Source organism: Paracoccidioides lutzii, assembly GCF_000150705.2.
Source record: "Paracoccidioides lutzii Pb01 unplaced genomic scaffold supercont2.6, whole genome shotgun sequence".
Lineage (NCBI taxonomy): Eukaryota > Fungi > Ascomycota > Eurotiomycetes > Onygenales > Ajellomycetaceae > Paracoccidioides > Paracoccidioides lutzii.
The window spans coordinates 89900-105864 of NW_015440952.1; the positions used below are offsets into that span (position 1 = coordinate 89900).

Below are 15965 nucleotides of genomic sequence, written 5' to 3' on the forward strand. Positions count from 1 at the left end.
GCCGCCGATTTGTCAGCCGTAGCCGCGCAATAGCGCCACTTCAGCCAATGATATCTGACTCCCCAGAAGCAGAAAACAAATCGAGAGAAACCTGGGAAGAACAGAGTCAAACCACGCACTCCATACTAAAAGACACATATCTATATATCTCCACTCCAACCGCCGCAACCTTGGAAGTCACCGAGTCATCTGGACAAATCATACCTACTGCTGTGTAGGTACCCGGGTAGGAGATGCCGATGAGTCATCCCTTCGCCACCCGCAACCATATATAAACCATCCTGTGATTGGATGGGAGGCTGGCTACTCATACAATGGCCACTGCAGCCACCGGGGCAACAGTTAATCCGTGCCGCCCAACATCTCCCACCCACCAGAACTGAGTTGAAACCCGAGGGCTCTGATTGGTCAGTTTAGTGCATTGCCAAGCGGCGTGACTTTCGGGCCGGCCTTTTCCCGAAACCTTTGATGTCACTTCATCTTTACTAATAATGTTGACAAGTTTTTATCCAAAGCTTCGATTTCATGAGATGTTCTCCCGCGTACCAGATCTAGTCCTTGTCTCTTTCCTTAAAATCTCCCGGGATAGATATACATATATATATGTTCATCGGCTCCCCCCTGCGACTTTGTTTTCTCTCTCCCCGCATACGACCATGTCGCTCTGTTCTACGGTTCACCCAACAGTGACATCATCTTGTCTTTTCAAACCACTCACAGCTCAGCTGCCCAGACGGATATGTCCTCTGAGGCTGCGAGCATTCTCTTCGTACGGCTCATCCTGTGACTCATCAAAGCGCAAACTACAGATCGCAACCGCATATCAACCCTACACCCTCCCAGAATCCTTCCCGCCTCCTCGGAACACAGGGGTAACGGGCAGCTCAATCACTGATGGCTATCTCGTGCTCAACGGGAAATGGCAATCAAGACCCGCAGGACAACCCCAGCCGTCAATAACCAATCGATTTGATAAAGAATCAAGCATCGGTGTCCCCAAGTCTGAAGCCCAGAAGTCAACGCCGGTAGCGTCCGCTTCTCCGTCCACTCCTTCAGAAACCGATCAATCCCAGACACCTAGGAAAGCAGCGCGCCGCAGCAGGCTGAAGGCGCGCAAAGCTGCTCTAACCATCACACCAGAAGCGGTCTCGCACCTACGTAAGCTGATAGACCAGCCCGATCCGAAGCTGATTCGAGTCGGAGTGAAGAATAGAGGGTGTTCTGGCCTCTCCTACAATCTCGAATATGTGGATAAGCCTGCGCCGTTTGATGAAGTGGTGGAACAAGATGGAGTTAAGATTTTGGTAGACAGCAAGGCTTTGTTCAGCATCATTGGTTCTGAGATGGATTGGCAGGAAGACAAATTGGCGAGCCGTTTTGTGTTTAAAAATCCTAACATCAGTAAGTTTATACGGTCTTCAAATTCGCAAAGACATAGGGAAGTAAAAGTATCTTTCTAACAATAAACAGAGGACCAATGCGGCTGCGGCGAATCCTTCATGGTGTAATACTATACAGAGTACAGACTTGGGTATTCGGACTTGTTTTATAGGTGCATTAAATGGCGTTGTTTTTGTGAGGTGGATAAACCTCTGGAATTTGGGTTTGGAATCTCCCACCTTGTTCATATCATGATGGTCTTCTTTTTTTTTTTTGCGGTTTAATATTGGCATTCGAATATACCCGTTTCTACACCGATTGCGATGTGTAATAGCTCGTTCTAGAGGAACCAGTCTGAGCAAATATAGGGAAACGAATGACATGCCACGCTGATATGGTGTCGTCAGAAGCCTTTTGCCATTATTGTTACAATTCAGTGTCGGCTTGATAGTTACCATTCGGTATCTGGTTGAATACTGTTGATATTATTGGATGGCAAAACTTGGCATACGACAATCTCTTTTGACGAAAAGGTAACTAACTGTGCATGAGCCCCTGGAATATATAAAATCTTTCAACGTTAGACATGGCCATACTCAGATAAACATACTCTTTGAGGTTTTCCGTTTCGTGACCTCGGCAATTTCCGCAGTAACCCGGACCACGTGACCTAGATGTTGGCATTGTATGAAGTTGGAGATTCGATCTGCATCCATTTAGATTAATCTATCAACAACGAATCGTGAGAGTGATGGTCATATATAACAGAAAGCAGCAACCTTACCTACAAATACACCAGAGACTTGTCAAAAACACATAACCGCTCCTGACAACGATGGAAGACCATACATTCCTCCTACCCACCGACCTCTGTCTCCTCACAATTCGTTTCTCCGCCTCAATACCAGACGTCCTCCTCGAAATCCCTGAACCAGCTCGCCTGACAGCCGCAGGCCTCAAACAACTTATCCGCCAACGTCTCCCTCGGCATCTCTCAACTCACCGCCTCCGCCTCATCTATGCGGGCAAAGCACTGGAAGATTCCTCCTCCCTCGCCTCCGCCCTAAACATCGCCTCACAACCTACAAGATATAAATCACCTGCCCCTCCACGAGATGCAAACTACCTGAATGATAAAGACAAATGCAAGGGTAAAGGTAAAGCTCCTGTCCGCGAACCACCAACACCACCGTTCCGGACATACATACACTGTTCGGTCGGCGATATTATTCTGTCCGCGGCAGAGTTGGAGGCCGAGGCGCGGCTGACGCAAGTAAATCGTGAATCACACGGGCATGGGGAAGGAAAGGGAGAAAACAAATCAGGGTTGGTGGAAGTAGATGTTTCTCTCCTCGGACCTCCAAATTCCCTTTCGCCATTATCATCGTCTACCTCTGCGGCCCCTACTTTACCTGGTACCCTTTCCGCTGCACATGGCCAGAGCAGCGGTAATACCAGCCAGCAACCTCTCACCACCGGACCTAGGGGTTTCGATCGTTTGCTGGAAGCTGGATTCACACCTGCAGAAGTCTCTGCGCTCCGGTCGCAGTTCCTCGCCCTGCAGTCCCTGTCGCATACTCCAGATACGATGCCATCTGGTGCGGAGCTGCGGCGACTGGAGGATATATGGATGGATGAGGGGGGTCCTGTGGGGAGTTCTGAAACGTTAGGTGGGAATGGAGGTCCCGGTGTTGGTGGTGGGATTTCGAATGACGTGGTTGGCGGGAATTCGGGGGCGTTGGATGATATGTTATGGGGCTCTGTGATGGGGTTCTTTTGGCCTGTGGGTTGTGGGTTGTGGTTGTTGAGGGAACAAGGAGTTTGGAGTTGGAGGAAGGGGTTGGCCGTGTTCGTTGGGGTTGTTGTAAATCTTGGGTTTGGGGTTGTGAGGATTTTAAATTAAATGGGGGTGGGAAAGATATCTGGATCTGTTATATATGTATATGACCATGTCTATATGGGCGTTTTTTGCTCCCTTGGTTAAGCTGGAGGCATGGATTTGATAAATGGTAGATACCCACGGTGTTGGATTGTTTGGTTATAATAAAAAAGTCAACTATTAATATATTGCTAATCAGAATGGCTTGTCAGAATCATCTCATCTGATAAACAGGGCTGTAGAAGTGGTAGTTATAAGGTATTGCCGTATCATACAAGATCACAAAAAATAATTAAACACTTCGATAGTAATCGTAATTGCAAGCAAAAGAGCCACAGTTCGCCAAGAACAAACACCACACCCTCCCCCCCCCCGTCCCCCCCCCCCCCCCCCACCCCAAAAAAAAAAAAAAAACCCAAAATATGCTTAGCGGAACTTGCTATATACAACAGCAATGATAAGAAGGACCAACACGATTATTATGGCGATGGTAATCACCCGATTCGTAGCCATCCTATTTTGCTTGATTAACTATGCACGCGACTCTCATTTTGGGGATTGATAAAGGATGTAATACCTACGAGCCATCCCCCGCAGCGTCTTGACGCTCCGATCCACGTAGCCTTCGCTTTCCAGCAAGCCAGCTCTGGTGTGTTCGATAGTCTGGCGCTGGATGTATAGATCGGCCAAGGTATTCCGTCCGATATCCTCCGTCTCCTGTGCTATTCTCTGACTATCCCTCAGGCGAGCAGAACTCCGTTCTAGACGTTCAGTTCCGGATAGGAGTTGCTGTCTCTGCTCTAGATGGTGGTCGTTTACGCCGTTGGGGTCGTCCGTATATCTATCGCCAAATAGAGCTCTGCGGTCATCAGAGAGGGATTTAAGTGTGCGTTTAATGTCGTCGATGTCTGTTACGAAGTTGCGGAAACGGGTATTCACTTTCGAGCGCGCTGCTGAGGGGATATTCTCTTTCTCTATACGCATTTGATCTAGCTATGTTTCATCATGATCATGTGTTAGTGCTCATTTATCATCTGAGCAAGAAGCAGGAAAGCGAGGTCACGGCGACAAAAAGGGAATATGGGTTAAAAAGTTACCAGTTCCATGGCCTCATCCAAAGCTCTCTCCGCTTGTCTGATGGCTGACTTCCTTTCCTCTCCCGTGGCTTCCGCTATCTGATCGAGCTTCTGGTTCAGGTCTGCCTGTACCAATTTCAGCTCGGCTTCGTAGCCACTGAACAGCTCTGAGCCGGCATCTGTATTTAGAGGGCTCGCCATTGCTTATATATATTGGTAAATGACTGCTTAAAGAAGCGGATATTGTAGGAGATGATGGATGGATGTGTTAGATTCGGTCGGTCGGTCCCCGTAGATGTCTTGAAGGACGTCTAGGTGGCTGGGGAACCCTTGGCCTCGCAGCTTGTATATGAAGAGATGAATTCCCAATCCCCCAACCTAATAGCTTCTGCCCCCCAGGAAAATTCGACCGGTCTCTGTTGTGGTATTGAACTTTGGTGGTGGATGTTGTAGTGGAGTTGATAGAGTGATGCTGATGACGATAAGTTTCCGCAAGCCGCAAGAACGGATAGTTAATTGCTGTCTAAAAATACCTTTCTACAGCTAAAATATGCTTGTGTTATTTGTACCCCAAAGTACCGCATTCTATGTCCCACGTGACCAAGTTGTGTCAAGCCACAAATCTTGACATCCGACTTTAGACAACATCCATCTTGCAAGTCGAAGCAGTGATGATTCTCTGGTTTTGAACGGTAGATGATGCCATCCGTCCACAGCGACGTCCTTGCTCTCGTGGAAATTGCATGAGAAATTGGATGAGAAATTGGATGAGAAATTGGCACCCTTTTCTCCACTGATAACCCTACCCTTTTGCAGTCCACTTGGTTCCCTGCAGATCTAATGCCGGGGTAACTCCCTCGCTGTTGATACATACCCTAATAAATTATTCTCGTTCTAAAAACTTCTATCTGCAGTAGGATTTGGCCGTTCTCAAAGGATGCCCCGCTTCACTCTGCATCAATTTTTTACCTGACGTAGAGCAATTACCCTTTTTTAGAGGATCATTACCACTGGCAGGCTGGAGAATCAAGTCACGTTAGGTCGCTCAAGTCAGCGGAACCCTGTCCATGACCGGACGGCGAGTCATGCAAGATACGGTTGGCCTGTTGGCTTGCTAGTCTGATTTTTGGATGATCTATTTCATCTGTTCCTGGTATCTATCCTACATGTCACAATGGCTTCGAAAAAGGTAGCTATTGTGGGCGGTGGATGTTCCGGCCTTGCTGCCTTCTGGGCTCTGAAAGACTCAGGACATGAGGTCCATCTTTTTGAAGCAGCGAGCAGGTTGAGGGGGCTCACTCACGTGGTACAGTATGAGGAGAAAGGATACCAAATCGGGGTCGATTCGGGACTTGCTTGTTTCCAAGCTTCTACTTCACGTGAGTTGCTCCCTATCTGGAGCTTGTCTCAGGAACTCACTCGGGGAGCAGCAAATCTATATGCATTTCTGCGGGAACTTCAGATTCCTTGTCATGACACCGAATTTTCGATCGCCTCGTCCCGACTTGAGGACTCGTTTGAATGGCGAAGCTCATCGCTGTTCGCCATTCTTTCTCGCAACCTGCTGCGGCTGGACATGTGGAGAATGCTGATTGATATTGCGAAATTCAACTATTTTGCGCTGGATTTGCTGAGGAATGAACAGTGCGCCAAAAGGAATAGACCTCGGACACGAAGGAGGGCCAGCAAACCTTCTAGTCGCCCACAGTCGCAAAGGAGCATTGGCACTTTTTTGGCTAACGAGGGATATTCAAATGCCTTCCGTGATAATTACCTTATCCCGCTGATTACCGTACTCTGGAACGTCTATAATCCAAGGGATGCTCTTGAGCTGCCAATTGTGCTCCTTCTACATTTCCTGGCGGACTGCGACCTTCTCCGAAGCTCGTTATTTTGGTCAAAGTGGATGTTTGTAAGGGACCCTCTAAATGAACTCGAGGCAACGATTACTGAATCTGCACCTCCTGAAAGGATTCATCTCAACACCAAAGTAAAATCGATTAACCAAAGCCATAAACCGGGCTGGCTTAAGGTCGAACGTGGAGGGCAAATAGAAGATTTTAACCATGTCATCATAGCCACCTCCGCTCATGAAGCTTTGAGGATGATTTCCGCGAGCGCGACTGATAAGGAGATACAAGTTCTGAGCGAATTTCAATCGGTAAGAACCGTTGGTATCCTCCATTCTGACACTACGGTGAGTTCCTATTCCTAGCTCAAAGTTGCGCTGGTACTTATGATCCCGAGCGAAGCTCATGAACTTTTTCACTTGCCGTTTCAACGTTTCGATAGTCTGTCTAACAGTGTTATTATGCCCGTAGCTCATGCCGAAACGAAAACGTGTCTGGGCTACCTTTAACCACATGACGAAATCCCCAATAAGTTCCTCTGACAACAGCCAATTCTGTACATCCCTTTACATGAATCGACTACAAGGCATTCCAGAAGCCACATATGGTCCAGTGCTAATTACTCTTAATCCAATCTCCCCTCTCCACCCACTCCATGTACAGGGGATATGGGAATACTCCCGCTTCATCTTCAACAATCGAGCACTGGAATCACAGAAAATACTCCTCCAAATCCAAAATACACGTAGAGTGAGTTACTGTGGCCCGTGGACCGGGTATGGTCGTTACGAGGATGCCGTTAGAAGTGCCTTTCAAGTCGCTGTGGATCATCTAGGTGCTGAATTGCCATTCGGGGTCATGGCTGATGACCCGTCTTCGGTTGTAAGCATGAAAGTTCCTGACTTGAAACTAAGAGATATGCCGGTGAGATTTCTTTTGAGGGTGGTGTTGGTTATTTATTGGATCTTGGGCATCGTGAGACGGGTAGTTCTTTATTTCCAGATGGCTTGGCGGAGGATGAGAGAGATGAAAGTCGAGAGGGGAGGGAGATACGGTGTGTGGATGAAGAAGGATGTTTAGTATGAAGTTTGCGATAGGCACAGCCATAGCTTTTCAAGGCGTTATTCGTGCGTTATTGCAGTATTGCCTCTTCAAATTTTATCGCTACTCTGGGCGCTCATGTTGACTGTTTTTGCGTCATACGTATTTCTTGGACTCCTGCAGAAGACACTTCCCTATGATTTAAAAACACCTGACCCCTCCCCGGTTCATCTATGGACTAGAATGAGATCATTGCATACAAACACGGGGCGGAGGAGTAAGTTTCGAAGTATACTTTCTGAAATTATCTCATTTTTTTCATGTATATGTTATTGTTGATTCATTCCCACGATTCGCATCCCTTTTATCCCGCGACGCTTGATTTTTGTAAAAGAATAGAGGTATGGAAAATAATGGCTAACACTGACAAGCACACAAATGACGATCTGACAGGAATAGCTCTGCGGGCAAATGGAATAAATAATAACCATCACAATGCCCAAAGAGGAAAATTCTAGGCAAAGTAGAACCTGTTGGTACAATTAAACCCTCCGAACGTTAAAAGAATAATAGGGCATAGGGTTTTAGTAAAATAAAATAAAATAAAAATAAAAAATCACGAAAGAAACACCTCATCCCCTTTCGACACAATCCCCGCACTCCTCTTCGCATCAATAAACAAATCCTCACACTCCGCAATATCCGCCTCCTCAATTCCGCCTGCCCTCCCATCCACCCGCGCAAGAATACTTGCAGGCGCTAACAACTGCAGCGCATACCGTAAACTCACTTTACTTCCGTGCTCAGCCACTTTCTCCAGCGCGGGCTCGCTGATGGTCAGACCCTCGGTCTTGGCACGCAGGCGCACTATGGTTTTTATCTCTTCGGGGTTATACGGGTGTGTGGGGATTATCAGTAGGCGGGCAAGGAGATCAGGTGGGATGCCATGTGCAGCGACTACGTCGCCTGTACCGCGTACGACGGTGTTACCGCGGTTTGAGGCGAGGATAACGATGGGGGAGATGGAGGATTCGAGGGCACGGTTGAGATAGGTGAAGCATTCTATGTCGAGCATGTGGACCTGGAAATTTTAGCACAACTAGACTTGTCAGTTTTTTATTGGGAGTGAGAAGCGTACTTCATCGATGAATAGAACACCAGGAACAAGCTCAGCAACTCCTTGGTCGATGTATCGGTTGACAACTTTGTTGATCTCCTGGCGCAGTTTGTCTGTGATTTCTGTCTTCTTAGGCTTCATGAGCTGGCCCATCATACTCATCACATCTTGGCCACCTTGCGGTCTCGCGTTGGCGATATCCAAGTCATGAAGCGTGACGTCTTGTACGATCTCTTTCTTCTTGTGGACTTCGCCCTTGGGGATGGGGACGTATTCTTCAGCTTCCAGGTCGAACTCGGTGGCGTATGCATCGGATCGCCCGACGCGTTTGCAAGCGCCTGTGTTGGCTTCAATATATATAACATCTCCAACGGTTACTCTTTCTTTCTGGATCGCTTCGTAGATGCTAGGATCCAAACGTAGCTTCTTTGTTCCTCTGTATGATTTGAGTCCGATAATCAGATGGCTTATCGTTCGTCCGTAGCCCCCCAACGGGTTCTCTGCTTCTTCTGGAGTAAGCTCCGTCACCTCTCCTTCATATACCTCCTTGGTTTCGCGTACTCGTAGTCCTAACAGAGCAAACTTAGTACTAGAACTCAACAGGTAATCTACAATCGGTACGAGGTAAATAAACAATACCAATTGCTCTTCGAAAATTCTCCATTAGCGCTTCTGTCTTCTTAACCTCCGCTGAGAACACCTCGCTACCCACGATGGGACAGAAGGGTACTTTGGTCCCCAATTCTTGAGACACAGCCAGCGCCAAAGCCGTTTTACCAGTTCCTGGGCCACCCGCGAGTAACACTGCTCGCCCCGCCATCTTCTTCGCTTTAATCATATCGACTACAACGCCGCAGGCCTAAACAAAATGCACAGTTGTAAGTTCGGATCTTAGAGCGGCAGAAACAAGGACGGATAGAGGTATAGAAGCGCACCTCTCTTGCAGCAGCCTGTCCAACAAAGCCATTGCCGGTAGATTCAGCAGTGCCATCAGGCCGTAAGCCTAAACCTTTGATATGTGTATGTGCAGCAGTTCTATTCTCCCGCGAGTTTCCTTTGACCTCGCTGATCTGGACCATGGTGGGAGAGAGTCTCTGCTGAGCGCAGACAGCTATCAGTTAATGAATTTCACAGATCAGGTAGAAAGTAAGAGAATTGGACAGTAACAAGATAATGAGATGTCAGTGAATCTTAACGTAAATTAGGTCATTAAGGTCGATATTGAAGCTGTTCAAGTGAGCCGTTGTCGAGCATAGTGTTGCGGTTCTGTGAGAGAGTTGATTGTTGCTTAGCTAAACACCAAATGCCCCAGAATTAGTTTTTCAGTAATCCAAATAAAGCCTAGTGGCATCGGCCTGGGGAAAAGTCACAGCAACACACAGCGACCGGCCAGAAGGACTCGGACCTGGCACTGCAAACAATCCCCACCGCAACCTGCACATCTCCCAGCGATCCCCCTGGACCAGTGTACGGCTTGTGGGGAGGGCAGCCACACCTCCTGTTACTACGAACACTGCAATTCTTCAGCTATAGCACCACATGGTCTGACAATGGCTCTCCACACTGCCAAACACTTCTCTTGCTCCCGCCCTTCCTCCCTCCTCCAGACATTCCGCGGCCTTTCCTTGTACCCCAGACGCTCTCAGTCAAATCAGTCAACTATCTTAGATCCTGACAAATATTTTGAATCTCTTTCCGGAGATCCCCCGGAATATCCTTACGGCCCTTCCCTCTACTTCAAACAAGCAAACAGCGGTCTCTACGGCGGTTCGACAATCCAATTCGGAAACAAAATCTCCAAGGGACGAAATAAGGGAAAGACGAGAAGGACATGGAAACCTAATGTTCGCCACGAGGAGCTCTACAGTGAGGCTTTGGGGACGACGCTGAAACTAAAAGTTACACATCGCGTCCTGAGAACGATTAAGAAAGTGGGCGGCTTGGATCAGTACCTCTTGGGCGATAAGCCCGCCAGAATAAAGGAATTAGGCGTTTTCGGGTGGAAATTGCGGTGGAAAGTCATGCAGTCGAGGGCAATGAGGGAGAAATTTCTGGAGGAACAAAAGGCACTGGGATTAAGGGCGGCTGCCGAATTGGAGCCACAGGCACCGCAGCAAACGCAGGATAAGATACCTGTCTCTACCGAGTAATCTGTGCAATAAGTGGTTGCTTGCTTAGTTTTGTGTGGCGTCATCCAAACTGAAGGGAGGGAGGTGTTTACTTGTATGAAATGCCTTGTTACTTCGAACTACTCTAAACGACAAGGAAATCCATTGGGATGGGAATTATACATACGATTAGCTGGAAGATATATATCCCTTTCCCTGGCTGCCCCAGCCCTTGCTACAAAATGATGGAATATATGTACATTAGACTGTATAATTTTTTGGATGTTATGGCAATCATTCCTTTACCCTTAACCTATTCCACTTCCTTGTGCAGTCTGCGAAGTGTTAAATAATATGAGAAGTTCACATTGCACTTGCAACCTAGAGAAGCATAGCCAGAAGCCCATAGATTTGTGCCTGGTTGATAATGTAGTAGGGTTTTTTCATTCTGTATATATTCAAACCATGAATTGGATATATGACGTGAGACAACATTCAACCAAAGCTCATTTCCCAATGTTGATTATTCTCCAAACCAGGCAATGAAATTGCATCCATGTTTGAGCTGCCAAATACAATCTTACTCAGCTTTAATAACTAAGTTAACTAACTATAACTATCGTAAATTCCACACCGAGCGAGACACCCCAGCGAGCGAGACACCAAAACCACCGTATCCCAACTAACTAGATTTTAACCCGAAATATCTACACCCCCCCCCCCCCCCAATTAAATTAAATTAAATTATACTAGATTGAGGGCATCTTGTTCTCTTATGGCCAGGTAAATTGCAGTTGCTGCACCACTGTGGTGCTCCTGAGTGTGGCCTAGGCCCAGAGACTGCAGGCTCAGAAGGTTGAATGACAGACTGTTCAACAGGTGCAGCAGGTGGAATAATAAGATTCTGAGCTTCCTGCCTAGTGAGACCCCCTGCATGTTCAATCTGATGTCTAGATCTAGTCTGCTTTTGCTTCTCTATCTCATTCACATTGAATATATCCTGGTATTACTTCTTTAGAATAGTGGCACTGATCATTCCATGTTCACAGGCCTTGATAATTTGGTCAAAGTCTTTCACAAAGCCTTGAGGCTGACCTTCCACTAAGTATTTGATCTTATTTGCCTGCTGGTGTAATTGCTGGGGATTACTAGGTGTTTGAAGCACTCAGGACATGGCTGAATTGCTAGAGCTGCTGCATGAGAGGGTAGGGATCCAGAGTTGAATATCCAGCTGCTGGAGAACATAGTCAGGCTGAAAGGGCACTATTCCAGCTGCCTTGAAGCCATTTTGAATAGTCTGAGGTTTGAAGGCTGCAGCACATGCTGCAGGGTAGGCATCTAGGAAATCTGCCTTCTGAATGGCATTAAATCCAAGCCGCATTCGCTGCTGAACTAGATCTTCATACACTCACTTTAAAACTGAAAAAACACCCACATCTAGTGGCTGCAGAAGGTGAGAGGAATGAGGCAGCATGCAAAGGCATATTATAGCATTGTCCTTGCAGATTTGGTCAATTCTGGGGTAAGGTGACTGCCGTGCCTTTCCAGGATAAGAAGGATAGATCTGCCAACTCTGCGAAGATCTGCTGCTGGAATAAACACCTATTGAAGCCATCTCAGACCTATTTCATCAGTAGTCCAGCCATTTGGACTGGCATCTTGCTACTGCGCCTCTATCACTAGCAAGCTTCACCTGTAGCCGAAGGGTAAGGTTAAGCCGAACGAGAGTGCCGTAAGCTTGATAACTAGGACAGGGGGTAGTGCCACTATCACGAGTAGTAAGGACGTCAATTAGAGGATCCTTATAACCAACGATAGCTACGGCTAAGGGGTCAGGTGTGCGTAGGGCTTGGGTGAGACGGGCACCTGAGAGGGTGTAGAGTTAGGTGGTCAAAGCTATGACAAGTATAGGAGCGGGGATGTATCAGATAAACGCAGACACAATGTGGGTAGGATGGAGTAGAGATCGGTAGATGAATGGAGAATATAAAATTGATCGTGATCAAGAAGATAGGCCTCTTGATCCTAGGGGTAATGAGGGTGTTTATATACATGATGGAAACCTCTTGATAGATCTGATAGCCCATGGTATATAGTCATACCAGCCTACCAATCTACCATCCGGTAGACTTGGTAACGTCTGATAGATAGTCATACCAATCTATCAATCTATCAATCACGTGACCATCTCTTTAGGTTAGTCCCGTAACCCAGGGTTATTCCGTCTGAAACCCTAGTTCCTTTATCCTCTGCAATTCTTATCCAATGATCCCTGGAAGTCTCCTGTTGGTTCACAACACATCTAGCCTCCAGCCTTCTGGAAGGCCTTCAAACCAACCTTCCAACAAGCCCTGGCCTTTGAGGATGAGATAGGGAGGTAGAGCCCATCCTGACACGTTGACTGACTCAATTACAGTTACCCATTCACAGTTTCCAGGCTGTAGGAGCTTTGCTCTGCCATAGTACTCAATACTAGTAATGACCTTAATAGTGGCACAGAGACCCATAGCAAAGCCAATCTCATCAAAGTTATATATATCCTCTGGCACAATCTCATGCTCAGCAATTGTATCTCCTAAGGTTTTAAACCAATCCTTTATAACCTACTGATCTTCACACTTAGCCTGGTCATGATTATAGTATCTGGAATAGTAGCTTTGGAGCTCTGTATGATATTTAATCAGTTTTGAAATCCAGTTCTTGCTGACTTGATAGGGGGAGATAGTGGAAGCAGTGGAATTCTATAAGGTAAGAAGATAATTAGCCATATCTTTAACAAATGCCGGCCAAGGGGGGAATTTTTATTTAGCTTAGTCTAGTATTCATTTAACTAGCTTATCCTCTTCAGCAGCAGATAATTTATGAAAGTTTATATGTAAATTCACCTATAAGGGCCAGTGCTTGAGGTGATCTTGAAGAGTAGACCTAGACACATTAAATAGCTTTGCAGCTTCATGAATTGAGAGCTTTTCATCATTTTGAATAGATTTTATTGTGAGTTCAATTCTCTCCTCTTGCTCAACTGAATTTGAAGAGTTTTTCTTACATTTTGATAATATAATTACGTGTTGAATTGAATGAGCAGTTAAATTAGTAGGTGGAGAAATTTGGTAGCTGACTCAATATGAAATTACATTAGTTAACTAAATTAATATAATCAATAAGTGAGTGAACTATATAAGCAAGTGAATCACTTCCCACTCTCTGTACAATGAGAATGTCTTCAAAGCCTCAACTATAAAAAAAAACTAGCAAATTATATTATAAATTATTTTCTATACACTTAGAGCATATACAGGCAGTATGCTCAATAATTCCACAGACACTACACTATAATGCTGCATATTTTTATGATCATGACTCAGCAGTCTCAACTATCCTCTGCTCTTATTCATTAATCCTTCATATATGATTCAAGTCTTCTTCAATTATTAAAGCACTTTATTGAGCTACATATATACAGTCTCTTTCTCATTTTTTTTTTGTTTAGCATTTTGAGCTCTTAACTCCCTGTTTTCAGCTGCTAGAATAATAGCACTGTGTATTATCATTTGACATTCTTTGACTAGCTGACTTATAGCATGATTGATTAGACTAAGTGAGCTCTGCATATGATGCTTGATATATCCTTTAACTTCCTCAGTCTGCTACTCCAATTGATGTATATTATGTAGTGTGACTGTCATCCAGAAGGCCTGGAAGCTGTAAGAGGTTCCTGGGGAGGTGGAAATATGTATTATGATATTAAGCTGTGAGAGAATCTGCTCAGAATTGTACAAAATTAGCTTAGCAGCTTTAAAGCTGCTCTTGATGTTGCTCTCAGTCAGAGCCTGCATCTAAGCTATAAGATAGAGACTTAGAAACTCCTTCTTATTAATATAATTAATCTCAAGTCATATTTGATTTTCTACCTACTGTCTGTATACAGTTTTTAAGAATAAGAAGCAATCAACATCTAATAATTAAAGAAGATAAGAGGAATATGACAGTATGTAGAGGACAATGATCTGATTCTCAATGCAAAATTGATCAAATTCAGCTGAGGTATGACTTCAATGTCAGTCTAGAATTAATAGTTAATATCTGCTCTTTGTACAGTATAGAGTCTTCTTGTTGAACACTTCTTTCAGTCAGTACAAGCTCAGTTGATCAGTGATTCAGCTATTCTCACTGACTTCAATCACCCAGTCATGTGGTAGTCCTTCTGTCTCATATCAGCAGGATTGATGTATCTTTTCTTTGAGGATAATCATTGTATGCAAATCTCAGTCAGTTGTATTAACTTCAACAATAACAATCATCTATTCCTGATCTTCAGGCTGTACAAGATTGAGATTCTCAGCTTTTTCAGATTCAGTTATCATTCTGACAGTTTTAATTATACTTATCTGAAATCCTGTTTTATCAAAGTTATAGATATTATTTTCCAGGATCTCATACTTCACAACAGTATTTTATACAAGCTTAAATCACTCATGAATAATTTCAGAATCCTCATATAGAGCCTGCTGATGATCATACTTGCATGAGAACTTGAATTACAGCTCATCATGATGTTTGACAAAGTTTTGTACTCAGCATTCACTCACTATAGATGAGGAATTAGATTCTCAATTGACAAAAAGGAGATTGACCATTTCTCATACAACTGCAACTCAGGGAGGCTGATCTCACTCATTCATGATCAGAATTCATTGAACAAGAGATTCTTCCTCTGTAAGACTAAGTTTCTGATTCTTTGAAGGTGTGTCAACACATATCATACAACTATATATATGATGAGTTAAAATTGCATAAGAGACTTTATATAGCTTTGCTGCAGCTTGTACACTTGAAATTTGATCATTTTTAAGTGCTTGAATGGCTAAAAGAAGCCTTCCTTCCTGAGAAGAGGCTTTATTTTTTTGTGTGGTTGACATTTTTGATGCAGAGCATTTCTCATTGTATGAAGAGTGAGAAGTGGTTCGCTCACTTATATGGTTCACTCACTTATTGATTACATTATACTAATTAGTTAACGTAATCCACCCCCGAGCGAGCATCCCACAGAGCCAGCAGCCAAATAACCGTATCCCAACTGACTAGATTTTAATTCAAAATATCTCAACACCACAACGCTCAATTAAATTAAATTCAATTACACTAGGTTGAGGACATGTCATTCTTGTATATCCGAGAGTGCCGCAATTTCTGCAACGTTGTGGAGCCCGTTGGTGCGGTGCAGGCTCAACTAGAAGACTCTGAGCTTCTTCACTAGTTAAACCTCCATCTGCTTGTTGAATTCTACGCGTAGATCTTTTGTGTTTCTGTTTCTCTATCTCATTCGCGTTGAATATATCCTGGTTCTGCTTCTTCATGATGGTGGTATTAATTATCTTATATTCGTAAGTCTTGATAATTTGGTGAAGGCCTTCCACTAAGCCTTGAGGTTGACCTTCCATAAGCCCTTTAACCTTATTCACTTGCAGGTGCAATTGCCGCGCAGGATGTGGTTGAATTGCTAGAGCTGCTGCG

General features: G+C 45.0%; 5 protein-coding genes across 5 annotated transcripts; 3 read left to right on the forward strand and 2 right to left on the reverse strand.

The window, feature by feature from the left end:
* Positions 1 to 656: 656 nt before the first annotated feature.
* On the forward strand, positions 657 to 3283 carry PAAG_11524 (hypothetical protein; the record flags this gene model as incomplete). Its single annotated transcript, XM_015847161.1, has 2 exons — positions 657 to 1401; positions 2223 to 3283. 2 exons carry the CDS (start codon positions 657 to 659, stop codon positions 3281 to 3283), a joined length of 1806 nt encoding a protein of 601 aa, XP_015703185.1.
* A 402-nt stretch (positions 3284 to 3685) lies between these two features.
* On the reverse strand, positions 3686 to 4536 carry PAAG_02625 (vesicle transport v-SNARE protein vti1; the record flags this gene model as incomplete). The annotated part of the gene is made up of 3 exons (XM_015844696.1): positions 3686 to 3773; positions 3837 to 4252; positions 4357 to 4536. The coding sequence occupies 3 exons, from the start codon at positions 4534 to 4536 to the stop codon at positions 3686 to 3688; spliced, it is 684 nt and encodes a 227-aa protein (XP_015701774.1).
* Positions 4537 to 5509: 973 nt separating this feature from the next.
* PAAG_02626 (amine oxidase) lies at positions 5510 to 7265 on the forward strand (the record flags this gene model as incomplete). Its single annotated transcript, XM_015844697.1, has 2 exons — positions 5510 to 6532; positions 6657 to 7265. 2 exons carry the CDS (start codon positions 5510 to 5512, stop codon positions 7263 to 7265), a joined length of 1632 nt encoding a protein of 543 aa, XP_015701775.1.
* Positions 7266 to 7842: 577 nt separating this feature from the next.
* PAAG_02627 (hypothetical protein) lies at positions 7843 to 9422 on the reverse strand (the record flags this gene model as incomplete). Its single annotated transcript, XM_015844698.1, has 4 exons — positions 7843 to 8307; positions 8365 to 8912; positions 8983 to 9202; positions 9279 to 9422. 4 exons carry the CDS (start codon positions 9420 to 9422, stop codon positions 7843 to 7845), a joined length of 1377 nt encoding a protein of 458 aa, XP_015701776.1.
* A 471-nt stretch (positions 9423 to 9893) lies between these two features.
* Positions 9894 to 10493, forward strand: PAAG_02628 (mitochondrial 54S ribosomal protein YmL24/YmL14; the record flags this gene model as incomplete). Its single annotated transcript, XM_002795106.2, has 1 exon — positions 9894 to 10493. The coding sequence occupies one exon, from the start codon at positions 9894 to 9896 to the stop codon at positions 10491 to 10493; it is 600 nt and encodes a 199-aa protein (XP_002795152.1).
* Between the last annotated feature and the right edge of the window lie 5472 nt (positions 10494 to 15965).